The 26,679-nt window shown below is 54.6% G+C and overlaps 2 protein-coding genes across 5 annotated transcripts; one reads left to right on the forward strand and one right to left on the reverse strand.

The window, feature by feature from the left end:
* Positions 1 to 14: 14 nt before the first annotated feature.
* Positions 15 to 16,789, forward strand: BRME1 (break repair meiotic recombinase recruitment factor 1). 3 transcript variants are annotated; one of them, XM_045516102.2, is made up of 11 exons: positions 15 to 105; positions 358 to 419; positions 958 to 1,009; positions 4,494 to 4,671; positions 7,151 to 7,232; positions 7,468 to 7,572; positions 9,086 to 10,381; positions 13,360 to 13,485; positions 13,709 to 13,797; positions 15,602 to 15,694; positions 16,087 to 16,789. In XM_045516102.2, exons 3-11 carry the CDS (start codon positions 979 to 981, stop codon positions 16,238 to 16,240), a joined length of 2,154 nt encoding a protein of 717 aa, XP_045372058.2. In that variant the 5' UTR covers positions 15 to 105; positions 358 to 419; positions 958 to 978; the 3' UTR covers positions 16,241 to 16,789. The 3 variants fall into 3 exon arrangements, with proteins under 3 accessions (XP_045372058.2, XP_045372060.2, XP_045372059.2); XM_045516103.2 differs by having other exon boundaries at positions 82 to 281; XM_045516104.2 differs by lacking the exon at positions 13,360 to 13,485.
* A 1,874-nt stretch (positions 16,790 to 18,663) lies between these two features.
* Positions 18,664 to 22,962, reverse strand: NANOS3 (nanos C2HC-type zinc finger 3). Of its 2 annotated transcripts, none has more exons than XM_074350031.1 (2): positions 20,955 to 22,962; positions 18,664 to 18,967 (listed from the first exon to the last, which is right to left on the reverse strand). In XM_074350031.1, the coding sequence occupies exons 1-2, from the start codon at positions 21,403 to 21,405 to the stop codon at positions 18,903 to 18,905; spliced, it is 516 nt and encodes a 171-aa protein (XP_074206132.1). In that variant the 5' UTR covers positions 21,406 to 22,962; the 3' UTR covers positions 18,664 to 18,902. The 2 variants fall into 2 exon arrangements, with proteins under 2 accessions (XP_074206132.1, XP_010952460.1); XM_010954158.3 differs by having other exon boundaries at positions 20,943 to 22,952.
* Positions 22,963 to 26,679: the final 3,717 nt, after the last annotated feature.

Consider the following 26,679-nt stretch of genomic DNA (forward strand, 5'->3'; position numbering starts at 1 on the left):
GGGAAAGAGGCGGAGCGTCCTCAAGTAGGAGGGGCGGTGCTGGTATCGCGCGTGCGCGAGCGATAGGGCCTTGTAGTGCGCGGGAAAGAGGCGGAGCGTTTGCAGGTGTGAGGGCCGCTGGGTTCTCTTTGCGAGGCCACCTGCGAGCTGCGGCCTCTCCTGGCGGTTCTGGTCTGGGCAGTCCTCACTTTTCAGTGCCTTGGGTAGGGTTAGTGTGGGCTTGGTCACCGGAAGCCGCGTCCACAGCGCTCGGGCCTTGGAACCCCAGCTGCCCAGCCTCCGTGAGGGCCAACTTTGACTTTTCTTTTTTCAAAAAGATTTTACGCAAATAATTTAATCAAATTATTCCCCCAACAGATCCAGATAGCCTTCCAGTTCCTGATAAGGACAGAGAGACCTTGACAACTTCTGTGGCCCAGGTTGGTTTGGGCTTGTCTGGCCCCCTAGGCTGGAAGGAACTGATTGACCTGTGGCGACTCCTGCCTCTCCAAGGCCCCAGGCATCCCCTGAAGGACCCCAGGTGGCCCCTCTAAAGTCCCCAGATGACCCTGAAGGACCCCAGGTGTCACCTCGAAAGTCCTGGGGTGTCCCTGGAAGGGCCCCAGGTACCCCAGCCTGGAGGGAGACGGCTTCACACAGGCTGCTCCATCTTAGAGACTAGAAGGAGTGTCCTAGAGCTTCCCACGGCCCCAGCTCCTGGCCCAGGTGCTCTTAGACTCTGGGCAGAAGATAGGCAGTTCCCTCTCTGTTCTCTGCAGCATGGAGGAGTTTTGAATTCCTACCCACAGCCCAAGCCATAGCTATGACTCCCACCCTGTGTCCTCTTCGGGGCCCAGCTGACCCCTGGGGCAGCCAGATGGGCCCAGGTGAGGTTGGGGTGGCCTCAGCCAAGGTCAGTGGGTCTGTACTCAGGGACAGGAACTGCTTGTAATGATAAAATTTGTTCCTTGTTTTCAGATTTCTCTAGGGAGGGATAAAATGAGTAAGAGGAAGAAGCTTCGGACCTCAGGTATTTGGATGTTTAAGTTGACACCTCTTTATTGCTGCTTCTGCTTATAGGAGGAGTGTGAGTTATTGCAGAAATGCTAATATGACTACACCAAGCTCCTTAAAACAGCAACAGCTGTAACAGTGACTTAATCCACGCTAGTAGAAAAGTATAAAATGTGGAGAAGTACTTACCGTAAAAAGTGAAAGCTTTGTGGCACTTCCTTCAGCCTTTAGTGGGACCCCACAGCCTCGGGGACGCCCCCAGGCTTCAGGGCAGGAGTGCAGCCTCTATGCAGGCCCACTCTCCCAGATGTCACATGTATAGAGATGTACTGTAAGGCCATCTGGTGTGTGGCTAAGTGCTTCACTTTTGAACCCAAAACCTGGGTTCGTCTCACTGTCTGATGGCGGATGACACTCTGGGCCTCACTTTCCTCCTATAAGTAGGGGATAATAAGGGCATGTATCCTTTCAGTTAGAACAGTGATTTGCAACCTGTTGGGGGGAAGTAGTTTGACCTCCAGAGGACATCTGGCAATGTCTTGAGACATTTTTGGTTTTCACAACTGGTGTGGATGTATGTGTGTTGGTGGGCAGGGGAGGGGGGTAGTGGCATTTTAGTGGGTGTAGGCCAGGAATGCTGCTCAAAATCGTGGAATATGGAGGACAGCCCACACGACACAGAATGACCTGGCCCCCAAATGTCAATAGTACCAAAGTTGAGAACCATGCCCTAGAGCTCACATGTGGATTAGAATTTATAAAAAGCCGAGAATAGACTCATGGTTGTACACAAACATATGCTGCTGTTATGAATATCCTTTCAGATTAAAAGAAAGCTTCATTTTGAAACAATTTTAAGTTTACAGAAAAGTTGCAAAAATTATTCAGAGTTCTGTCTACCCTTTCCCCAGCTTCCCCAAATGTTAACATCCCCCACCACCATAAGATGATGATCGACCATATAGTGGAACATAAAAAACAAACAAACAAACAAACAGGAACTGAGCCTCAGTCTGTTACTTTTCCAGACTTTTCCTTTGTATACACAAATAACAGGGTTTTTATTGGAAAATAGAATCATCACACATACTGAGTTTCATCCTCTGTTTTTCACTTTGTGTATTTCAAGACCATCTTTACTTGTCAATATACGTGTAGAATTTCCTCATTGGAAAGGAAAGCTTACCCTGTATTACATAGTATAGCTCCATTTCCCTGTCATTGTCTGAGGTAATTTAAATTTCTCAAAAATTTAGAAGTAACCAGTGAGTGGTTAATGAACTTTGAGAGTAGCACTCATTTTTTTCTCCCAAGATGTGGGACAGGAAAGAAATTTTATCAACAGATCGAAGATGTTTTGTGCAGAGATGAGCAGCAGGCTGCTTGGAGACACAGGAATTCCTCTGACCTTGGAGGAGGAAGCTGAGGACAGCCAGGCCCACCCACAGCAGATCATTTGGGGCCTCTCTTGGCAGTGGACTCCCCAGCTCAGTGGACCTTAGACTGGCCCAGGACAGCTCTTTCTGTGTGTCCTGGATGGGGTGGGGAGAGAGGAAGATGATTCTGGCAGAGGGTGAAAGGAGCCCTTTCCCCCCTGATGTCTTTGGCCTTTGGTGTTGAACACAAGGTTCTGCGTTAGTTTTTCTTAAATTAATCCGGTGGGGACAGATCACAGGAAGGAAATGGAAGCCTCTTCACGTCTGTTGATATTTTCCCTTTTTATTTGGTACAAATGTCCATTGGATGAACAAAGGAAACATCTTAAGAAATTAAATAAATGAAGCCGCTGTATTTTTGCATTTTCTGACAAACCACAAGGTGGGAATGTGTGTAAGAAACATTCGTCGGAGCCTTGCTCTGGATGCGGTGCTGGGTGGGTATCTGAGATGGGGGTGGGAGCAGGGCAATGATCAAAGGGTGCAGCAGACTCAGTTCCCACCCTTGACAGCTTCAAGATCTAGTTGGGAGGGTGGGAAGAAAAATGCTTCTCACCGAGAGAGCTAATCAAACGCACAGCAGTTGGGTAAAGTTCTAAATGGGCACACAAGAACTGTAACTGACAGAATTAGGAGAAATTACAGGAAAGCCACTGTGGTCTAGTGGAGCCCCAAAAAACTGAATGAATGCTAAGGCAGACCCTAGCCATTCAATGTTGTGGGGAGGGAACTCCTTCAACGGGTTTATTTTAAGATGTGTAAGGAGCTGACGCCGGCAGGCGTCTATGTGACTGACCTCCAGGAAAATCAGACCTGGATATGGTTTGTCTTCTTGTTCTTGCTGCCTGGTCAGAAGTTCAGTACACAGTAGGTGCTCAGTAAATGCTCGAGTACTGTTAAGTGTACAGGCTCTGGAGCTGGACTGCCTGGATCCGATTCCAGCTTCCTTGGCCTCTCTGTGCCTCAGCTTTCTCATCTGTAAGATGGTTATAACATCAGGACCCTACCTCAGGGTTTTATCATGACACAGCTGAGTTCTCAGGACAGTGTCTGGCATGGAACTCACTAGAGTCAACCCTTTTTATTTATTTATTGACAAATGGTTCGGTTGGGGCCAGATATGAAGAGGTCTTACAAGCCAGCCACTACTGGCAGTTTCTGTGTAAGGGAATTTCCTTCATTCAACAAATGGATGTTAATAAGTGCCTTTAAAGCTCTAAATTGCTTTCAGTGATGGGAAAAGGTATTGTGGGGATATAAGGGACCGAGAGGCAGCGGAGAAGTCACCTCCTTAGCACTTGATGACTCTGGGTCCCAGTTTTCCTAGGATGGATATTCTGCAAGCGTCATGGAAAGCCAGAGTGGTACATAATTTAGTGTTGTCTGCATTTCCTGGGAACTGATCTTTGTTTTCATGTGCATTCATTCAGTTGTCTACCAAGTATTTATTGGGCACCAACGGTTTACTAGATGCTCTCCTAGCTGCTTGAGACCCAGCAGAGAGTGAGAAAGATAAGGCCCCTCCTTGCATGGAACAGGTTGTAGTAGGGGAGACAGAAAATGACCCAGTACATCAGATACAGAAAATGACCCAGTACATCAGATACTTGTAGAGAAAAGATGTGAAGTGAATAAAACGGAGCATGGGCCTGGGAGGAGTTGCTCTAAGGAAAAGTCAAGGATGGCCCCTCTGCAGGGACATTTGAGACACACAGGAGACAGCACACACCTCTCACCACTTCCTCAGAGAGACAGTCAGCTGGGCCAGGTTGTCTCAGGTGTTTCCGAGCCAGGCCAGGTCACCTCAGGATCCAGCATCAGTCATGACTAGTCAATCGATAAAAAGCCTTTGCATCCCATGGTCATGTAAGCTCCTGGGTCCCACCTGGATGAGATTCCATCCCATCTCTTGCTCTCCAGGCAAGCATCAGAGCAAGAATTTCCTGCCCATTGCACAAGTTTGCTCACATTGCCTCAGTGGCCCTCATGTGTTTGGTTGTCAGCCATGGCAGTGCCTGCTCCTGCTACCCCCAACCCCTTCATCTTCTTTTGTCTCTAAATTAGGAGGAGAAGGAATCCGTCCTCTGAAATTTCCAAAGAACCCAAGGCGAGGAGACTCTGATAGGGCCCCCCAGAATTCCACATTGGGCCATCTGCATCACCCTGAAGAGTCAGCAGGCAGATCAGGACCCGCTCCCTCTGCAGAGCAGAGCAGGGAGGATCCAGGACAGGCAGCCCCCAGGTAGGTGGCTCGGAACATTCCAGCAAGCCTCTCTGCTGACAGTGGTCACGGCCAGTGGATGCAAAGGGGAGGGGACCAATTGACATGACCCATCCAGGGCCATGCTTCCCCATCAGGGGCTCAGTGTTCTTGGATTGAGCTTCTCAAAGCTTTGCTCCGGGGACTCTCCCCTCTAGCAAAAAAAAGTCAATATTTTAATCACAGGCAAGGAAAACCTTGAATTTTTCAAGGTCACTTAGTTACAGAATACAACTTGTCCTGCCTGCAGGTCAAATCCATAGTTATCCCATGCTCCCTCTTAATCAGGAGGGGACTGAAGGAGTCGTGGGTCTGTGAAATAGTAACCCACAAGAGAGAATAATGATCTTCATGTTCCAGGCAGCATGCTTATTAGCTATAATAATATAATAAATACTTCTCACACATCATCTCATTTAATCTTCATGGCACTGTGACATGGGTTTTTATCCCCATTTGGCAGATGAGGACTCTGAGGCTTCAAGAGGTCAAATGACTTGCCTAAGACCACTGAGCTGGTACAAGGCAGGCTGGGGTTCTGGCTGTGTCTGGCTTCTGTGCTCTTCACCACTGAGGTTTCCTAGTTCCCTAATTTTTTCAGAAAATATCTAATGAAGCATAGTAGAGGGGTTGTGGAAAGAAAAGGAAGATCTGGAGAACCACTTAGTCTCCACAGGGTTAAACCACATGTAACTGTAGCAAAGTAGAAAGGGTTAGCAGGAATTGGGAGAAGCCAGGTTCCTGCTCCCTGAAGTCTTCAGTAAAAGCATCATGGATTGGACTAGCACATTTTCTGAGTGAAAAATTGAGGCATGCAATCCAACTGACAGAGCTGTTTTCTCGGGTATATGTCTGTCTGATCTCAGGTCTTTGCCATCTTAGGGGTAAAGGTGGCCCTGCTGTATGTGTGGCATGAAGGAGGGGCCACATGTCACACGTAAGCCATTCTCCCAGACAGACACAACAGTGTCGCTGTGTCACTCCTGGAGAAGCCAACAGGGCTGTTGGGGTCGCGGCTGCTGCCCACTATGCTGAGTCCATAAGACTAGTCAGAATCCACAGACGTGGATTCCCGCTGTTGTCTTCTGTTTTTGCTTTTTTGATGTTTTATTAAGAAATACGGCATGCACAGAAATATAACAGAAAAAAACCAACATAAAGCAGTCAGCTTAACACATTTATGTTGAGCAGTGAAATCTTGCCAGCACTCCAGAAGCCGCCCAAACAACCCATCCCAATTAAAAATTTTCAAACAGACGGTTGCTATCAGTATCTAGACTGATTCTGTCTCCATAACCCCTCTTGGCACAATTGAAGCCTATTACCGTGTGTCCTCATGCTTTTTTTTCTGTTCCACTTCCAAAGTTGAAATCGTGAAGTTTCAGTTCCAGATTTTGATCCTTTTTTTTTTTTAACAATATACAGAGCCACATTTCTTTAGCTATAACCATCAGTCTCACCAGTTTTTTTTTTTAAAGACTGTATTTTTTTAGAGCAGTTTTAGGTTTACAATAAAACTGAGAGGAAGGAGCAGTGGTTTCCCACTTACCCCACCCCCACTTCCAAGCATGGATAGCCTGCCCGTTACCACCACCACTCACCAGAATGGTACATTTCTCACCAAGGTGAGCCTACATTGACCCATGATAATCACCCACAGTCCACGGTTTACTTTAAAGTTCATTATGTGTGTTGTACATTCTGTAGGTTTGGACAAAAGTGCAATGACATGTATCCATCACTTAGTATCACACTGAGTGTTTTCACTGCTGTAGAAATCCTAGCCTGTTCATCTCTCCCCTCAGCCCTTGGAAACCACTGATCTTTTCACTGTCCCCATAGCATGCTCTTTCTGGAATATCAAATAGTTGGAATTATACAGTAGCCTTTTCAGATTGGCTCCTTTCACTTGGTAATGTGCATTTGAGGTATCTCCATGTGTCTTCATGGCTTAAGAGCTCATTTCTTTTTAGCACCAAAATACTGTCCCATTGCCTGTGTGTACCAGTTTATTTATCTACTCACCCACTGAAGGCCATCTTGGTTGCTTCCACATTTCATTGATTATGAATACACCCATTTATTTAGACACTGTGTATTTTTGTATCTATGACTTTTTAGAATTTGCAGAGTTGGGGGCTGGAGAGTCAGTCCAAATGAGAATTCCTGTTCTGACTTCAGGAGCCAATTCCTGGGACTGTAAGAGTAAAGTGCCACCACAGCAGGCAGCTTGATCTGGGACGTGGGACTCGGTACCCTTCTTGGCAGTCCGATGTTCCCCAGGGCGCTGCTCCCCTTACCCACCTCCCCCCACAAGCAGGCGCTCCAGGGCCACCCTCTTAGGAGACCCTGAGCACTACTTTGCCTTTGGATTTCGTTCTCTGTTTGTCTTATTCTGCAATTTAACAGGTAGCGTTAGGAGGACTTCAGAATCTCCTCTGTTTTGTCTTTCTCCTCCCAGCTCTCCTGATAAGGAAGCAGGAGCTCCCTCCAGGCTCCCCGGGCAACCAGAAAAGGAACCCGTTCCCTTTCCTCCTTCCCAGGTGAGCCTGTTTTATGGCCTCATGTATGTACGAAAGATGCTGCCTCCCTTAAGCTGGAGTTCTTGTCTCTGTTCATCGTCAACAGCTGCTGGTGAGAGTATGTGCTGGGGAGGAAGGCAAGGGCCGGGTCTGAGACTGCAAGAAGGAAACCAGTTCTACTGTTTGTTTTATCTCTGAGGCCTCATTCCTCCCTTATCTTTATTGCTGCTTTATTCTTTTTGTATCTGGTTCACAGAACTCAGTTGGGAGGTTTGTCCCCCAGTTTGCAAAACCCAGGAAGATAGTGACAAGACAAGCAGAGAGGAGGGAAGAGGACCTCAGGAGTGGGGCCTTCAGCTCGGTAAGACCCTACCATCAGCCAGGCTGGGCCCTACAGATGCTCTGCCTCTTGGCCCAACCTTGGCAGTTGAGTTCAACTGTGGTTTTCCTTGGCAGTGGCTAGTCCTGTATCTCCGCACCCACCTCCACATTTTCAGCGCTATAGATGTCTGTGGACAGACAGGTGCTGTGCCAGGAGCTTGGAGGCCTGTGAGAGGTGTTCAGACAGCTGTGCCTGCGCTGAAGCTGTCAAGGCCAGAGCTCTCTTCCCCAGGTTGCAGGAAAGTAGTGAGACTCAGAAAGGCAGCCCACGTTCTACCCTTGAACCCCTTTGCTTACCAGAGGCTTCTGGGTGAGTGGGGGATGTATTACAGTGTGCTCTTGTCCTTGCCACCATGAGCTCCAGGGGTCACGTTGTCTCTGGAACACATGCCCCTAAAAAAGTGAGTGGTGGGCATTCTGAGCAGCTGTGTTTGTAATCACCTCCAACTGGGAAACCCCGATGTCCTTCAATGAGTGAATGGCTGGAGAAATCATAGTCCATCCACACCAACAATAAAACACAACCCAGCAATAAAAAAGGAACAAACTAGTGTGAAACACATAACCACCTGAATAGATGAGCAAATTGTGCTACAGCTGTACAACGGAACAGATATTTGTACATCTGTGGTCACTGCAGCATTATTCACAGTAGCCTAAAGGTGGGAGAAACCCAAGGGTCCATGAGCAGATGAATGAGTAAACAAAATGTGGTATATTCACACAATGGAATATTATTCAGCCTTTAAAAGGAAGAAAATTCTGACACATACTACAGCATGGTTGAGCCTGGAGGACATAGGCGAAGAATAAGAAGCCAGTCACAAAGCAACAAATACTATATGATCCGACTTAAACGAGGTCCCTAGAGTAGTCAAATTCTACCGAGTCCACGAAAGTAGAATTGGGGTTGCTGGGAGCTGGGGGAGGGTTAGTGCTTAATGGGAGCAGAGATTCAGTTGGGGAAGGTGAAAGAGTTCTGGAGACAGATGGTGGTGATCATTGCACGCAATGTGAATATACTTAATGCCACTGAATTGTACACTTTAAAATGATTAAAATGGTGAATTTTAGGTTGTCTGTGTTTTACCACAAAAACAGAACAGCACAGAGAGGCCCCTGTGTGCCCTCCCGCAGCATCCCCCAGTGGTAACATGTTAATATAACTTGATCCATCAGCAACACCAGGCAATTGATGACCCTGGTGTGATCCACAGGACCTCCTTGGTTTTTCTATCCTTGATCTTCCCGGGAGCCCCCGCATGACTCGTGCTGGTGGGGAGAAGGAGCTGGTAGGAGGAGGGGCTCCTGAGCTTCCAGTACCTTGCAGCCCCTGGCACGAAGCCCTGCCCGGCATTGGTTCTGATCCCTGTCTGGGTGCACTGTCATCCACGGAGCACCTGAGACTTTGTACAGAGGCAGTCATGACCAGAAAAATCTTCAGGGCGGTTGATCACTGAAGGCTCCAGACTGAGTCTTTTCTCTCTCCACAGGAAACACTGCCAGAGCCCAGTTACCAGCAGGCTGGAAGCCAGCCTCAGGAGGGGTCCCCAGGGCTTGTTCTCCAGGAGGCCAGGGACCCAGGAGACCAGACCCAGGCAGATGGCACCTGCCCCGAGCCCAATGGCCAAAACCCTGTGATGCCTGTGCCCAGCAGTGGGGATCCTGAGCCTGTAGCCTCCACCAACGCTTCCCCGAAGTGGGGGACAATGTCCTCAGCCTCAGGGGGGGCCAGCCAGGACCACCTGTCAGAGCAAGGGACCAATGTGCCAGATGGTGGAAGCACGGAGGAGGGTTGTGTCCCAGGCGATCACAGCCAGACAGGGCACCTGCCAAATAGTGATGCTGAAGAGAAGGAGCCAGACCAAGGAGCCCCCCACGGGGGAGGTGCCCAACGGGGAGCAGGGGCTGGCCTGCCTGAGGAGCACCAGGAGGAAGGAGATGGCATCCTGGGCCAGGACACTCCGGGCCCAGTGCTGGGATCTGCAGCCCAGGGCCCTCCTGACCCCCTGCAGACACCCAGCGGGACTGGCGGGGAGGCAGAATGGAGCTGTAGCAGCCCAAGACACTCCCCACTTGGAGCCGTTGTCATTGCAGACGTGGGCACAGACCCTGCTGAGCCAGAACAGAGGGCTCCAGAGGTAGCCAAGCCAGACAGGGAGGTCAGCGCCAGGGTGCCTGCCTCTCCCAGTGGGAAGGCTCCTGATGGAGGCCTCAGTGGGGCCCTACTCAGCTGCACGCCTCTCGCTGGGGAGACCACAGGAGGCAGAGGGGAGGCAAGGCAAGAGGACAAGCCCCCTGGTGATGTCCCAGGCGGCCTTGCAGCCTCCCTGCCTCTGGCTCGTGAGATCCAGGAGCCCACAATTGGTGCTGGAGATTCTAGCTCTTTAGCCCGGGAAATGGGTCCAAGTGTAGGTCAGACACAGGTGCTAAGCCCAGATCAAGAGGGGCTGGGAGATGTGTGCGCGCTGCCTTTGCCGTTGCAGCCTGTGGGTGAAAAGGCAGCTGAGTTAGGGAGCCAGAGCCACAAACAAGACCTCAAGGGGCTCAGTCTGTCCCTTGGAGCCACTGCTTCACCAGTATACAGAGAAGCAGTGGACGGCCCTCCGTGGAATGCTGGGGCACACCAGGGCAGCCCAGACACCCCAGCTGGCCAGCCGGAACATCCTCCCGACTCTTCAGACCCGGCCATCTGGGGGTGGTCCCCAGCCATGGAGCTTGACTTCCTGCCAGACAGCCAGATACAGGATGCCCTGGAAGCCCCTGGCTTTGAGGCCCCACCTGAGCAGGTAAGAGCTTCCCTGAGTTACAGCCAGATGTCCCAGGGCAAGCTCCAAATTGGCACGATCTTCCACACTGCCCAGCAGTGGGGGGAAGATGGGCACATGGTGGCGGTCTGTTCAGACAGCAGGTGAGTTCAGGGGTCTGAGTCACAGCTTCAGTGGGTGTGGAGTCAGTGACTTTCCGGAAAGGACAAGACAGGCCTGTCTTTCTCTATGAGGGGCCCTTCTGTGTGGGAGCTGAAGAGCCCCAAGACGTGACACAGACGTATTTTGTCAGCCCAGGCAGAGCCGACGGTGGTCCTCCCCTCCGCCCGCTACCCCAGCTGGAACCCCTGGAGCACCTGCTCCCCACCCCCACTCTTCAGTGCCTGCTCTGGCTGCAGGTTCCCAAGGGGTGTATGGAGGGCGGCCGACCTAAAGGGGTGACCTAGAGTGACTGCAAAGCTGGGCCTGGGGGAGGGGACTTCACTTGCCAACCGGAAGGAACCTTTTCCCATCTTTAGGGTCATTGGGGTCCCCGATATGATTGTTGTTCAAACATATACATGGAATTTAGTTTGTCTGCTAGAATTTGTAGGGGCTTTGCTTCCTCAGGCATCTGCCTGCTGAGCCTGGGCTGGCCCTTGGCCACCACCTGTCAGGGCAGGTGGCTTCCCTGCTTTGGCCCTGCCCCCTGAGAAAGCACCACATCCCTGGCCGCTGCCTGGCTCACCTGAGCCTGAGCTGAGTGCCCTAAGAGGTGGGTGGTTCTCTTTCCACACACTGGGTGTGGCTGAGAGGCTGGAGAAGGTCAGACACCTGTGCAAGGTGAGGCAGCCAGGAGGGGAGGAGGCCGGGTCTGCCCTCAGGTCAGCCAGATTCTACAGGTGCATCTCAGCCATCCTGCTGCAGAATGAACACGAGCCCAAGTCGCTTCACAAGTGTGCCTCTGTTTCTTTGGCCAGCCCTGTTTTAAAACTCTAATTTTTAAAAGAACTGTTTTTGCTTTAAGATGTTAGAGCCCAGAGTGAACAGACCAGGTGTGGTCCCTGCCTCTGTGAAGTTTTCAGTAGCACCATTCCTGCCTGACACTCCCAGAGTGAGCGTTTTGTACCATGTCATTTCGGCACTTAAAAGAGTTTTTTCATACGACACAGCCCTGAAACACGGCAAAGGACTTCATCTGGTGCCCAGCTGAAGAAAGCCAGCTGTTCTGGCTGCGGAGGGGAGTGCGGCTGGGCTGAGCGAATGTGGGTCTCGGGTGCTGCCTTCCCATGGGATGGCCAAGGGTCACTTGTGACTTTTGCCTACTCGGTGACTTTTGAAATCTAGCCCTCCCTGCCCTGCCTCAGATTCCTTGTACCGCCCTTCGCACGTTGCTGTGATCACAGACAAGCGAGAACACGAGTCACAGTGCAGTTCAGATGCAGCATTTGAAAACAATTGCCTGGGAGAGGGAGGCATTCAGGTGCTGAGCAGAGCTGAAACTCTCATGAAAGCCTCATCTCTTGAAAAATGCAAACCCCTCACTTGGAAAGAAGAGCTAAGTTGTCCACAGTCTCTGGCCCCTTGGGTAGTGCCTGGGGGGGAAGGCTGGGGGAGCAGTGGGACATTGGGCATCATCCAGCAGGTGAAGGAGCGAGCGCTCCCAGACATGCCGCCAGCCACTGCGCTCTGAAAGCACCAAGGCATCGGCAGTGCCAGCGCAGGGGACCCGGCAGACAGCTGGGGTGGTCAGACCCGACAGGCCTGCTGGGGGAGGAGGCACTGTCCTGACAAGGCCGCTGACGCCCAGGCGCATTTTGTTTTGACACCGGGCATTCCTGAACAAGTCAGGCGACCCAGGTGCAGGTTCCCATGGGAAGGTTCCAGACTGCCCCTGGCAGGAAGGCCGGGTGCGCAGGGACACATGGGAACAGAACACAGGTGGGTGGAGAGTACGGCCGTCGACCTCACTGTGGCACAGCTGTGAGCACTGCTTCAGAGGAGGGGACTTAGGGACTCGCAGCAGTGATGGGCAGGTTTCAAACCCAGGTGCCCTCCCAGGAAAGCGTGAGGTTTTATTCTCATAGGAGCTCCTTTGGGACATGATGCTCACCCCAGGGCCAATGGAGCCTCCCATAAAGAGTGTCATTTAAAACGCTGGCTCCCAGGTCCCTCTCAGGGCCTGCAGGGGCAGCCCCCACACATTCGATACAAGTGCCACCTCTGTTGTGACATTTACACTACCCTGGTTGGAGCTGTGGTACCTTTGGGGAAGATTATTCCTCATGACCAAGAATGGTGCTGCACGTTGGCTGAATCTGTGGCCATCAGCCTGTATTTTAAGTCAGAGTCACGTCCATGAACAGTTGGCCAAAACTGTATTGTCTACAGCGGGCACCTTGTCCTGACCTCGGCACCGCTGGTGCTAGGGGCTGGGCCGCCTCCTGTGCACTGCAGGGTGTTGAGCAGCACCCCCAGCCCCCACCCTCCAGGTACTAGGAGCACCCTCTCCCCTGGACGTGACAACCAAAAATGTTTCCAGGCTTTGTGAAGTGTCTCGGGGCAGAGTTGTCCCCAAGTCACAGCAGCTGGGCTGCAAGCTGTCCATTGTGCCCATTCCTTTGGATTCGGGGGCCCTTTGCAGATCAAGCTCAAGCCCTCCACCCCATCTCCCACTCCAGGACTTTGGTCTCCTCACTAGAGGCCCGGCAACCCTGGGCCTGTCGTTCTACCTCAGCCTCCCTGCCTCTTTTCAGAAGGATGTATGTCACCTCCACAATTCAGCCTGACATTTTCCATGAAAATTAAACCACCATTGACATTTTGAAATTTAAGCTTCTCAGGGTTATCTGGCTCTTCCCCCCTATTAATTATGAATTTTCCCTTCAAAATATATTTGCAAAATCTTTTCCTGACATGAAACTCGTGAGGCTTATCTGGCCGGCCTCTTCCCGTCCACACCAGATGTCCGCCTCGCTGCTGTCACCCCCCACCCTAGGGTCTTCTCTTTACCCTTTTAGATACTGCAGGGCAAGCCAGAGGCAGCACCATGCCTCAGTCGTCAGGGACAGAGACTGTTTGGATGGAGCCGTGCACCAGGACAGATCAGCGCGTCAGAAGGCGCAGGCCTTGAAGAGGACCCCAGGGTCAGGCCCAGTATTGCCCTTCCGCTCTCTTTCCAAGGAGGGAGGGTGAGAGCAGCCCGGGCTGGTGGCCCCTAGGTCAGGCGTCCCTCCCTGACACCACTCTTCCCCTGCAGTAGTCCAGCCTCAGTGGCAGAGGAGAAGCCCAGCCTCCCCTGCGTGACTTCTTCCCCGTGCAGGGCTTGCGCAGCTGGGCTGTTCACCTGTGTGTGCTCTCTCTTTCCAGTTGTTTCCTGCAGGGAGTGGGCTGGAGCCTTGCTGGCCTAGCACCAGCCCACATGCTGATGGAGGCCCTCTTGCCAAGGCCCAGCCGAGGTAGGCAGGGTGGGAGGCCACCCCAGGACCCTTGCTTTGGCAAGAGTCCTCCCTTGTTCCTGGGAGGGGAGAGTGTGGCTGCCTTCCTGGTGCTAGAGTCCCTGCGCTCCCCCTCACCCCAGCCCTGTGAGCTCCCACTTTGCTGGTGAGGGTGATGGAGGGGGCCCTGGCTCTCCCCTCGGAGGTACTTTCCTCAGTCCAGTAAGTATGCTAAGTCCCAACTTTCAAACTGCGCATGTCCCGTGCTCCCTGGAGGTGGAGAACTGGTGGTCAGCAATCTGTACCCAAGCCAGAATCTCTCCCAAGGACCCATAGGATGGTGAGATGCCCACAGTTCTGTGGGTTGTTTTAATGCGCATTGTGTATTTTTCTGCAAAGACGATCCAGAGCTTTCCCTGAGTCTCTGAGGAGGGGGAGGGGACCCAGACAGGGCTTGAGAACCACTGGCCCACATGAGCTTGGGGCCATGCCCACTCTGGCACCCGCGGGCCCTCCGGAGTCTCTGACCTCTCCCATTGTCTTATTTCCTGCTTGGTTATGTTTCCCCAAGGCAGTCTACCTTTTCTCCCTCCTGCAGGCCACCGGGTGCACTGTCCCTCCAGCCCGTGGAGTGTGTGTGTGTGTGTGGGTGTGTGTGGGTGTGTGTGTTTTGGAGGGTCCTCTTCTCGCACCCCAGAGCCTCTCACAGACCATCACCTCCTTTGTGTCCTTTCGTGTCCTTTCTCCCAGCCGGGCTGGTGGCTAGCACTGGGGGACCATCCTCTCCTATTACTTTGTACTTGAACTGGCTTCTCTGCAGATTGGTGGCCTATCAATTATTTATGGCCAAGTTTCTGTTTCTGGCTTGCAAGTGTGGAGGAGGGGTTAGGGAGGGAAGGGATGGGGTCTGGAGGTGAGGCAGATGGTGCAGGGCTGTGAGGCGGGACTTTGGCTGGGTTTCCTTTTCCACAGCCCTCCACCCTCCATGCCACATGGGGGGACAGGGAATTCCTGGCCATTCCCTGAGCACTTCTTAGGGCTCTGGAATGTTCTTTCCCAAATGTCTTCTCCTTGGGGGGGGGGGCAGCCTTCCTGATAACCACAGGTTGTAACTTTAACCCCTTCCCTGCCGTCTTTTTCTACCCCTCCCACTCTACCATCTGACCACCTCATTGTCTGCCTCTCACTCGCCCCCGCTCCCACCCCAACTAGATGGAAACTAAGTGTTTTGTCCCACGCAGCCTCCCCAGTGCCCAGAGCAGTTCCTGGAAGGGCTGGCACTGCACGATGTTGGTATCTATGGAAGGGGTGGCCGCGGCACCCACCAGATTTAATGTGTACAGCCTGTGCCGGGCAGAGGGTCGCCTTCCTGGCCTCTCACCCAAGCCTGGCAGCATTTCCTAGGCTCTCACTGTGGGAACTCCAGTTCTGCTCCACCTGCCTTGGCTACCCTGAGATGACTGGCTAACCTGGGTCTTAGTCCCTTGCCTGTCCCATTCACAGGCCACAGAACCATTCCCTGGGACCCACCTGGAGACTTCCAGCCATCCATGTGGGGTTGCATGGAGGCCATCAGAGACTCAGACACAAATCTCCCTCCTCTTTGCTCAAATAGTAGTAGAGGCAGGAGCTGGGACTAAGAAGGCTGTGGCAACTGTCAGCCAAGGGCCCTGGCAGTGGGAGAAGCGGCTGGATTCTGGGCCTACTCATGATGGCTTCATAGTTGTCAAAATAATTCATCTCTGGAGAAGACAGCCCCCAGGATGGAGTCTGGTGGAGCTGTCCAGTGAGGTCAGGCCTCTCGTTCTCCCTCCCTTCCCACCAGGACCCAAATGGGGATCAAGACCTGCGAAGCCGCCAGGATGGAGGATGCAACAGACACTGTGCGGGGCCTTGTCATCGAGCTCTCCAGCCTGAAGTAAGGGTTGGGCTTGGGTCCACAGATCCTCCTGACGGGCGGAGGGGATAGGGCCACAGGAGGATGGCGGGAGGGCCCAGAGCAGCGGTGAGGCTCAGGTCCCAGGGTGGGCCAGGGCCCCCCAGAGAGTGGCCTCCGGGAACCTCCATCGCACCTGGGCCTCAGCCCGTTCAATGTGTCACAGACCCATCCTTCACAGAGCTGTTAGGTTCTGAAGAGGGTCTAGAAGGGTCACAACCTGCCCTGAAACAGGCCGATTCTGATTATGGGGGCGCGTGTGCCTATGTGAGGCTCCGTGTGTGTGCGTGCGTGTCTGAGCAGGCTGGTGTGCAGTGTGAGGTGCGGTCCCACTGTCTCAAGGTGGCGCACAGCTCACATGCATTTCCACGCAGCCGGCTGATCATGAGCGCCCATCGGGACCTGGAGGCCTCCAAGCGCCTCAGCTGCTACCGGAAAGCAAAGCCAGCAAGGAAGGGCCCCACACCGTACACGCCAAAGGGGGCTGGGAACCTCCCTCTAGGGGAGCAGTCCTGGAGGGATTTGTAGACTGCTTCCCAACTGCTGGGGGATGGCGGTGTGTGTGCACACGAGCTTGCCGGCCCCCAGAAGGGCCTGATGTTCCTGCCAAACAGTTGGAAACAATCCCTCAGCAGACCCCAGAAAGCCCTCAGGCCCCTATGTGCCCCCTGGTCTTCTGTTACTCTCCAAGATGCTCCAGCGGTGGGCCCCAGAAATCTCCCCTCAGCCAAACCAGAAGTCAGCTTCCCATGGGACACCCAGAAGGCCCTGCCCATGTCAACAGCCTCCCTTGGGAGCCGTGGGGGAGGGAGCCTGCTCCTCCCTGTGGCGGAGGCCTGGGGGCGGGAGGCGGGCTGAGGCCCCAGGAAGTGGGCTGCTTCTAAGCAGGGACCCAGAGCCGCCCAGATGTTTATCTGGGTTTGCAAATTTCGGTTCCTTAGCTGAGGTTATGGAAGGTTCAGAATTTGTTTCTTTCCTGGAAGAGAAAAGGGCTCTCTTTGTTGGTTGTACCCTTGTTTTTCTCCAGATTTCCATTTTATTTCTTCTGGGAAGACCATTAATAAATGATTCCCTAGCCAGACCTCAGACCTTGTGACCTGTTGTTTGGGGTTTGAGGCATTTTCAGTTCCTTGATGTTCTGCCCACAGAACTCCCTAACCACCCTTTTCTCCTTTTACTTCTACTTCTCATCCTCCCTGGGAAGGCAAGCTGGGCTGCTGCTGGGCCCCAGGAGTGTAGGGGTCACCATGAGTTACCGACTGTGTAGGACTCTCCAGGAGCAGGTGGCTGTATGTGCACATGCGCACGTGTGCACACATTCAGACACACAGTTTCAGTGAAGCAACAGCCCAATGAGACATCTTGGCTGACTGTCCAGCTGGAGAGCTTGTGAGTTTGCATTCAAGGCTCAGATGGCTTCTTTCCATGGGACAGGCTGCTTGGAGGGCCCAGCCCAGAGGGAGGCAGTCCTGGGGGCTTGTTACGGATGCAAACACAGCTAATACCTGGAGGGTCTTGAAGGCAGGCTTTTCACACCCTGCCCCACCAAGCCTTACCACAGCCCTGATGCCATCCCATCGTGAGCAGTCCCAGGTGTTGCTGTGAAACCCATTTTACAGAAGACGTGTGTTAAACTGGTTACCACAAAGTTGACCAGACCCAAGACTTTATCAGTTGCTTTGCCTGTGACTCCTGCACCCCAACTCCTACGGCCAAGGCAGAGCCCTTCTCCCACTGCCTTCTTACACTCCGGGAGACCCCATTCAGGAGGGAGCAAGGCGGGTCAGGAGCCCCCAACACTTCTTCCAGCTGAATGTACAGCTCCTTCCTTGAACCTAAAAGGACGTTCCCAATCCCTGGGTATCAAGCCCCAGGGGCTCTGGCTTATACAATTAACAGCTGCAGGCAGCTGGGGCTGGCTGGAGTGTCGTGTCCCCTGACTGAGTTTGAAACTCTTGGGGCTGCTAAGGAGGCCTCCTCTGTGTCTTTCTCCACCTTCCCCCTCCTCTTCAAGCCTGGGCAGCAGGCTGTCTTCAGGGGTTGTCTCCCATCCCTGGCTCTCCCCAGCCCTCCTCTTGGGTGGCCTCAGCTTCCATCTGAGGTGGAAAAATCAAGGGCAAAGAGGACCTGTGATTCCAAATCCTGTCCCCACTCAACCCTGGGAGACCTTGTGGGCTGAAGGTGGAGCGCAGGCCCTCAGGCCAGCCCTCCACTTGGGGGAGGAATGTGGGTTAACACTTGCCACCTGCTGCCCCCTGGAGGCTGGGGGTGGAGGAGGCACAGGAGATGGGGATGCCCTGGCCCCCAAGTACAGCCCCCTACCCAAGGCCTCCTGCCCTAGCACAGCCAGATCACCTCTGTGATGCTCCCTACCCAAGGCCTCGCCTGGCCCCACCCCCCAGGACATATTCCTTACAGCCCCACTACCCCAGCCCAGAAGTCCTTCCCTTGCTCTGAAGGCCCTGATATGTTACTTTATGGCCCCCAGTTGCTGGGGCACCATGGTGACCTAAACATTCACTGAGGGCCTCTTAGATGAGGATGATGGCGGCAGGTGGGGGGATACTCTAATTGTCTCTCCATTTTCCCCTCAAATCGGGCACCTAGTGTGGGCGATGCCACCCATCTGACATGTCAACATGAAAGAGGTGACTGGAAGAGCTTGCAAACACCAGACGTCACAGAAACAGCCTCATGGCACTAACCTAGCAGCAAGTGCTCAGAAGTCCCCAGCTGGGGCTACCCTCAGAACCCCACAGCTGCCCAGCGGTGCCCACTCCCATTTCTCAGCACAAAGCAGCTCACCCCTGCACCCCAGGGTGAATGGAAATCCAAATAGTTGGGGAAAATAGAGGTCACAGTAACGTGGGGGCTGATGAATGCAGCCAGGAGAAGAAGGTTCCCCAAGCCCCTTTGGCGCTGTTCACACTACCTTGTCCCACATCTGATGCTGATCCATTCACAAGCATTTATTGAGTGCTGACTGGGTGCTCAGCGCTGGGGACGGAGGGTGGGGGTACCGGAGACCACTTCCTTCCTTTCAGCGGAGCTCTTTCGTCTGTGCTCCTAGGCCGGGCCCTCCTGCCAGGCCCCCAGGCTAGGGGCAGGGCCTAGGGGCGGATCTTCAGAGGGCGGATCTTCCCCCACCCCCACCCCCAGGTGAAGGCAGTATTCCCGTCCTGCCAGCCTCTTAGGCAGAAGTGGAGGGACTGCAGGAAGGAGAAGTTCCGGAAGGCTTCCCGGCACCTTTGGAACCTGGGTTTTAAAAAGCAGAGCGGAGAGGAGAAAAACATTTAATAATAGGCGATGATTCAATGTTCCCGAAGTACCGACTCGACTTGCGAGACTGTCGGAGCTCTGGCGCCACCTGGAGGCTACTTCTGGAATAGCACCCCTGTGACATTCCCGGACCAGGGCAGCACCAGGTGGGACCCAGAGCCAGACACAAAGCGCAGAAACTACAACTCAGTGCTGCCGTGCTGCCCCCTCGCGGCCGCAGGGCTCTAGAACCCCGGATTTGTTACACCTAGAATGTTACCAGGGAGGACAAGCAGCCTTTCTGTGTCAATATCGTGATGAGGACTCCCCCTGCCCCACACCCCCCACCGCCCGCAGGAGACAAGTTTCCGTGTTCCCTCGGCTCGGACTTAAGGGGAAAGAGGAAGGTTCTGAGACCATGATCTCTACGCCCCTTCAGCTTCCCACCTCTCCTGGTCTCTCATCAGACCTCATAGGGAATAAATACTATCTTCTCTTGGAGGCAATCTCTCACCCTTCTAACAAATGTTCACCGCACAGCTGCCCAGATGGGGAGGGGTCCTCCCCCATAGTCACTTCCAGAGGGGCTCACAGTCTGATGGGAGCGGCAGCACCCACACAGGGCACCCAAATGGACAGCGGCACCACCCTGTCAGACCCATCTCCTCTGTTGGCTGACTTCCCCAAAGGCAATTAAAGTTGCTAAAACGGATTTCTCTTTTAAAATCCCGCAGAAGCTGAAGTCTTTCGCATCTGTAATAATAACTGCTGCCATTTAAGCCAGAGCTACTCAGCCTGCTGGGCCCATGACCTTGCAGCATGGCAGCGTCAGAGGGAGCTGGCTAGAAACTCAGGTGCTCAGCCTGCACCCAGACATGCAGAACTGGAATCCACATTTGATGGGCAAGATCCGCGACCCTATGTGGTGGGCGGTGCAGTGTGGGGAGAGCCCTTTTAGACCTCAGGGAGGCTCCAGCTACAGCTCTCTTCCAAGTTTCATCCCTAGCCACCTGCCTGAGCTGATCCACACACAGTGAAGTTGTGGCACTCCCCTCCAACCTGACGTTTCCCTGGGTGCTGGGACTCGCCCTCCTCACTGCCTTGAACGCCTCTGCCTGGAGAACCAGCCTCTTCCGACACTCAGATCTGTCCCTACAGTCCAGCTTGTTAGCCACGGTCTAACACACTCACAGTCTAACATGCTGCTAACCCGCAGACCTGCTCTTGTCCACTTCCTCGGCCCCCTGGTGCCCAAGTCCAAACTCTTTAAGGTCAATGGCAAGGACCTATAGGACCTTTTGCTGTCCCTGAAATCTCCTGACACCTTCTGCTCTACTATATATGCACGCGTGTTCTGTCCCAGACACAATGAACTTGGCAAAGTTCCTGAACAAGCCAAAATGCCTGGGCCACACTTCCAGAGCTCCGCCAAACTCAATTCAGCTCCCAGAAGTTACTTTGTCCAGGAAGCCCTCCTGGACCCCTTCGTTGGATCAGAGGCTTTCTCTAGATTCCCCCATTCCTGTGTTTGAACTGTCACTCTCCTGTCTACCAGCCCAGCACTGTTTAGCAAATGAGTGAACAAATGAGGCTCGGTTTCTCTAAATTCAGCAATTTGTGTCTGGCCACACAGCTCCTAAGTGCCAACAAGATTGGAGTCCCTGTTGGACCTGTCCGCAGTCCACCGCTAGTCCCCACCGCCTCCCTGCCAGATCACCCCGTGCCTGGAAAAGGTTGGCATTTCCCCTTTGGGCCCCGAGGATAATGCCTTGCCCCAGGCCACACTGGGAAGCCCAGCCCCAGCTTACCCACACTGGGCAGCAGTTCTAGAGTACGGTTCTAAGCTTCCTACATGGATTATGTCCCCGCAACCCTCTGAAGTCGGTAACCCCTGGGGTTAACCCCACTTCACAGAGGCCCCAAGGGGCTCAGCCCAAGGCAGGCCACCTCCGAAGCAAGTCCCCCCAGCTACCTGCACAGGCACCTCCTCCTCCTCCTCGGCGGTGTCCCGAGTCCTGCGACCTCGCCTTGTCTGGGCGGGCCAGCTTCTTGCCGGCCGAGTTGCGGGTGGTGTAGCTGTAGACTGAGGTGTAGCCCTGGCCGGTGAGCGGGCAGAAGCGGCGGGTGTGGGCACGCTCGCGAGTGGCACCGCACTGGGGGCACACGTAGTCGCGAAGAATAGGGCACAGGACCCGGCCCGCTTCGTCCTTGAGCACGTGGGACTGGTAGATGGCCCGGGACTCGCCGTTGTGTTTGCAGAAAGAGCACAGGCGTTCAGGAGCTGGTGAGGATTCCGGGCTGGGCCTCTGATCCTCCGGTCCTGGCATGGATTCTGGCTGGGGGTCTAGCCTGGTCTTGGGCTCCTCTTCCCCACGCATAGCCCTCACTAGGCGTGCCAAACCCAGGTAATCTGTCCATAGGTTGAAGGTCCCCATGGCTGGGCAACGTGTGCCAGGACGAGGGGCAGAGAGAAAAGAAACCTGCCCCAAAGCCAGCCTTTCTACCCCTTCCTCCTTGCCCCTCCCTTCCCCTCTCTGGAGCCGAGGAGTCTAGGCTGTCAGTCCCCTCCTTATATCTCCAAGGGGGTGTGAAGAGGGAGGATCAGGCTGTGGGAGATTCCTTATTGGCACTGGGGAGCTTGCTGCCGCTCCCCCCAAAATGCACCTGCCAAGGGGATGCAGTCTCCGGGTGGGCTGGGGGCAGGGGGTGGTGACCAGACAGGCTGCAGGGGGCACCAGCAATACGGAGCTACACACCCCACCCAGAGGGCATGGGGAGGGCTACCCCTGCCTACCCCTCCTAGGAGGAGGCCTGCCACTCCTGCCCTACAGGGTGTTGGGGGGGGGGTTGGAAGCCCTGCCCCAAAGACTAGCATTGCTGTAACCAGTAACTTAGTAACTTCTTTCTTCCTTCTTCTGGGCTAGGGGAGGGGCCAAGTACCCTAGGGCTCTGTGGCTGGGGGGTAGGGGGGAGCTGCTGATATTCCAGCTGTCTTTGGAAGGAAGATGGGTCTAACTTATGAGGTGGGGGTACAAGGACAAAGGCTTCCAGCTCTGATCTCCCTCAGGGAGTTTTCATACCCTTGGTCAGTGGAACCCCCATTTAATGGATGAACAAAATGAGGTATGAAGCCACTTGCCCATAAGGTTATTCACAAAGACAAACACACAGCCTGACTACCCCATCCAGTTACTAGGTATAGAGGAGGCAGCCCTTCCTGGTCCTGGGGTGGAAAGGGGGTGAGGCAAAACATTACCGGGGTGGAGGGGAGCAGAGGCGCAGGTTGGGCCAATGGGGGGACTCCTAGCACTGGCCAGCACCTTGCTCTCTCCCTCAAATGAGACCTCAGCTCAGTCTCAGGAGGATGGGGTGTGCTTAGGAGACACCCAGATGGGGCACAGACTGGCAGGTGGAGGGATCCGCCGGCATCAAGGTGCTAGGTGGGCAATTAGAAGGTAAAGCAGGATTCTGCGGGGTCTGGGCAAAGAGCTGAGAAAGCTGGGCCCGGGACTTGAACGCAGAGAAGAGGAGTTATGCCACCTACCCACCTCATTCATTCATTTTTTCAAGAAAACTTTATTGAGTTTTCTGGGAGCAGGGCTCACTCATCCCTTTCAGAAGAGTTTTTCAGCTGCTCAGTCCCGAGCCTGTGGTTCACTCCCCCAACCCTCCAGGATTTATTCACCAAACCCAGCCTGTGTTCATAGCAATCCCAGACACCACCCTCCACAAGGGGTGAGAGGCTGGGGTCAGGGTCAAGTACTGGCTGAGTAATTTTGTGGGGGAGTCCAAGGGTGGGTTCTGTCCCCCATCCCATTCCCCTTTCGCTGTGTATGGCCCAGCCACAGTGACATTCATCCCTCGGTGGGTCTGGCCTCCTGTCCTCACAACCCACCGACAACAATGAATGTTGATTGTGACCTTCGCTGTGGCTAAGGGAGGGGATGTGTTCGGGATTCCCCCAGATCTGGAATGTGGGGGGTCGTGATGGGTGGACGGCAGTTCCAGGCCTCGGGGTCCACTCAACGGTCGATGGTTTGCCTGAGCTGCCCAAACTCACCGACAGGTTGAATGTTCCCCCAAACCCTTGGCAATTTCTTGGGGGACTGTGAGTGGAGGGTGGGTGGGGGTCAGGGAACCAGATAGGGTGAGGGAAGAGAGGGGAGGGAATGAGGGACCTATAGAATCATTAAGTTAGCAGTTATTAGGTGCCAACTCTGTTCCAGGATGTGGGAAAAATGCAAGAGATAAATGTAAGGAATAATAACAGTAGATATTTATGATGCCTTTGCTGTGTAAATGTAGCAGTACTGGGCCCTGGGCTTGTGGGGTGGGTTGTTTGTTTTTTTCCCCCACCCATTTTCTTAAATCATCCTCAAAACTCACCCTCGAAGGTGCATACTACTTCCATTTGTCAGTTTAGGAGACTTGAGACCAGAGGGCACCTCCGGTGAGACCTCCGGTGAGAGGCAGAGGAAGGATTCCTAGTGGCCCCAAGATGTCTGGCTGCCAAGCGGTTCTGGCCCCGGGGGCATCGATGCAACCAGGCGATAAACAAGTCATTTTAATACAATGTAATACCTTCTGTGAGCCTCACCGTGTTCCAGGCACGATTGTTCATGAATCACAACAACCCCGGGGGGCTGGCAGAGGTTCCACTTTGCAAATTAGGGCCGGCAGTGTCCCTGCCCGCGGGCCCACCTGCCCATTGGACCGGAGAGAAGCCCGAGGACCAGGGGGGATACCGGCCGCCCTCCTGCGGGGTCTCAGGCCCTTCTGGAGGTCAGCGCCCAAGTGCACAGACCCTCGAGGGATGCCCCGGGATGCAGATTCAAAGTAAGCTGCAGTCAAATCCCTGCTCAGACTCTGATTGGGGCAAGATGCTGCCCCTTCTACATTTCCTCATCCGCAAACCGGGCCCCCAGTCTCTCCCTCCAGGGTCGGCGCGGAGTTGGGCGCCCGCCCCTTCAGGTGCCCCCACTTGCAGTCTCAGGGGAGGGATGCCGCTCCCCAACTTAACCTGAGGACCCCCGAAGACCGCCTGGGACGGGACTTCAAATTTCCAGCCCCCTCCCATTTCACTGAGGGCAATTTCGAGCCCTAAAGGATGAAACCCCCCCGCCCCGCCCGGCCTAAACCTAACGCGGATCATGGGCTCCACGTGTGCTGAATAGAGTGAATGACAAAATAACTTCGACGGGGGCGACCAGAGCCAGCACAGCCTTCTAAGCCCCCCCCAGAGATCCCCTGCTAGAGCCCGCCTCCAGAGATCCGCCCCTCGGAAGCCGCCGACTCAGGATCCTCCTCCAAGACCCGCCCCCTCAAAGCCCACCCACAGCTCTCCGCCTCTAAAGCCCGCCCAGATAGACTCCCATGTAGACCGCCCCCAAACTCAACCTCCTTAAAATCCGCCCCCTAAACTGGTCCTAAAAGAGCCCAGCTTCCCTAAGGCCTGCCCTGGGGCCCCGCCCTCAGAGCCCACCCCTACTGGCCTCCCACCCCATCGGAACCGGACCCCCGTAAGAATCCGCCTCCCTTGAAATTCCCCAACTTCATGCAGCGCCTTCCCCAGAGGCCACTCTGTCGCCTACCACCCTCACTCCCAGGACCAGAGGTCCAATCACGTTCCTACCCTTGTCTGGAGCTCTGGGTGGGGCGCCCTCTCCCGTGGCCCACCCACCCGGCCTGCAGGGCCCCATTCAGGCACAGGGTGTCCAGCCCTTCTGAAGGAGCATGTGGGGGTTTCCTGCTTTGAGGATGGTGGTTCTAACAATCAGAATGCTGGGAAAGGAGGGTGGGTTGGGAGGATAGGGGTAATAATAATAATGCTTTACATATATCGCCTTATTATTAGGATACCCATTTTATCGATGAGGAAGGTGAGGTTTTAAGAGTTTGGAACAGAACTCTCTCGGCGGTTCCTCAAAAGCTCTGTTCTTAACGACCATGAAGCTAGAATGCAGGGTCATCGGGCAGGAGGCCCTCTGGCCACAAGGTGGAGGGCTCCCCAAGACACCATTTCTTCTGTGGCTTCTCTCCTCTTGCTTCCCTGAGGACTTTGACCTTGACCTACCAAGGAGGTAAGTCCCTGAAAGAGGTCTCTCTGACTCCGGGGGGGTGGGGGGTGGGGCGGGGGGAAGACAGTCAGGAAAGCAGGGCTGGGGCAAGAGGGTGGGTCTTCGGGCCAAGGGGAGGCCCACAGACCCCAGACCCATCCTATGGGGGAGGGGCTCTCTGGGCCCAGGCTACGGTCTGACTCTCCCTTTGTCTGTGGTGGTCGGTGTGGGCTTCCCGCCCTCGGTGTCTGTCTGGGTCCTCCTGTCTGGGTCTGACTGTTCCCCTCACAGACCTGGATTTGTCTGGGTCCCCAGCCCTGCAGTGTGCGCCTGTCTCTGGCTGTCTGGGTTAGGCCTGTGTGTGTCTGGCCCAGTACACCTGATCTCCCCTCTGTGTCTGTCGGCCTGTCCCCTCCATGTCTGGGGCTGGCCTTTGGTGAAAGGTGGCCTCTGATCTATCTGCATTTCACTGTCCGGACCTGGGGCCCTTAGGCAGGGGGGCACTGACTGTTCCTCCTGCCAAGTGTCCTGAGGCCTTCTCAGGGGCCGACTGGGCCTCCAGTGTGACTTTGAAGCCCAGCAGGATGGGAAGCAGGGAGCAGTCTCCTCCCACCCCCAACCCTGGGCCCTGGTGCAAAGCAGTAGTGTCCTTCAGGGCCTGCTTCTTCCTCATCCTTAGTCCCTGGGGCCTACACCCTAGCTGGGTCTGTCTGGGCAGGGGGCTGGGAATGAGTGGGGTGGGGTGGGCAGCCTTTCAGAAGCCATGCTGACCCAGAGCCTATCCCTGCCCCCACCTTGAGCTCTAGGAAGGCAGGGCAGCTGGCTCAGGCTGGGGGTCAGGGTCAGAGGTGAGAGGTCCCAGCAGAGCCAGATGGGCAGGCTCTGCTGTGGATGGAGGCAGCTTTGCTGTCAAGTTGAAGAACAAGGTGGTGGTTGGGGGGTGCAGGGAGCGGCAGGGGAGGGTGGCAGGGACACACCGTGAGGTCAGAGATGCAGAGCTTCCAGGGGGTGTCTAGTGGCCTGTGTGTCCCTGTGTGTGTGCCCTTGTGTGTGCGTGTGCTTGGACCTGGGGGGCACACAGGGGAGGAGATGGTCAGGGCTTGGCAGACAAAGAGCCCATTATGGGATGCGCAGTGGCACCGTCCATGGAGGTCCCCATGTGGGGGCCTGCTGATGGCTGGGGCTGTCTAGACTGGCAGGCAGGGGGCCCCTCATTTCCATGATACCTGCATGGCCTCTCAGGTTCCGACCCCACCCTCCCAGGCCGTCTCCTCAGCTTCCTCTCCCGCTGCTGGCTGTTCAGGCTTTTGATGCCTGTCTTCAGACAAGGGGCTCCTCTGTACTTCCCAGACCTGGGGGCGGCCAGTGGGCCAGGAGTCTGAGCTTCCTTCCCAAGCCCACCAGATGTGGGGCCAGGGCTGGGGGAGGTGAGAAGGTGGCCCGGCGTTTGGGTTGGGGGCTGTGGAGGGGCCTGGGCAGGTTGATGAGAAATTCAGACACTCCTACGGAGGAGGCTCATAGTGCAGGGGGACCAGGGTCAGGGTCAAGGTTGGCTTCATCTGCAAAAATGCAGACAGCAGCTGCTTCCTCTGGGCCTGTTACTGGGGGGCTGCGCTGGGCTTGGGGTCTGAGCTACTCTGGTGGGCTATTTTG

The sequence above is a fragment of the Camelus bactrianus genome, chromosome 22, assembly GCF_048773025.1.
Source record: "Camelus bactrianus isolate YW-2024 breed Bactrian camel chromosome 22, ASM4877302v1, whole genome shotgun sequence".
NCBI lineage: Eukaryota > Metazoa > Chordata > Mammalia > Artiodactyla > Camelidae > Camelus > Camelus bactrianus.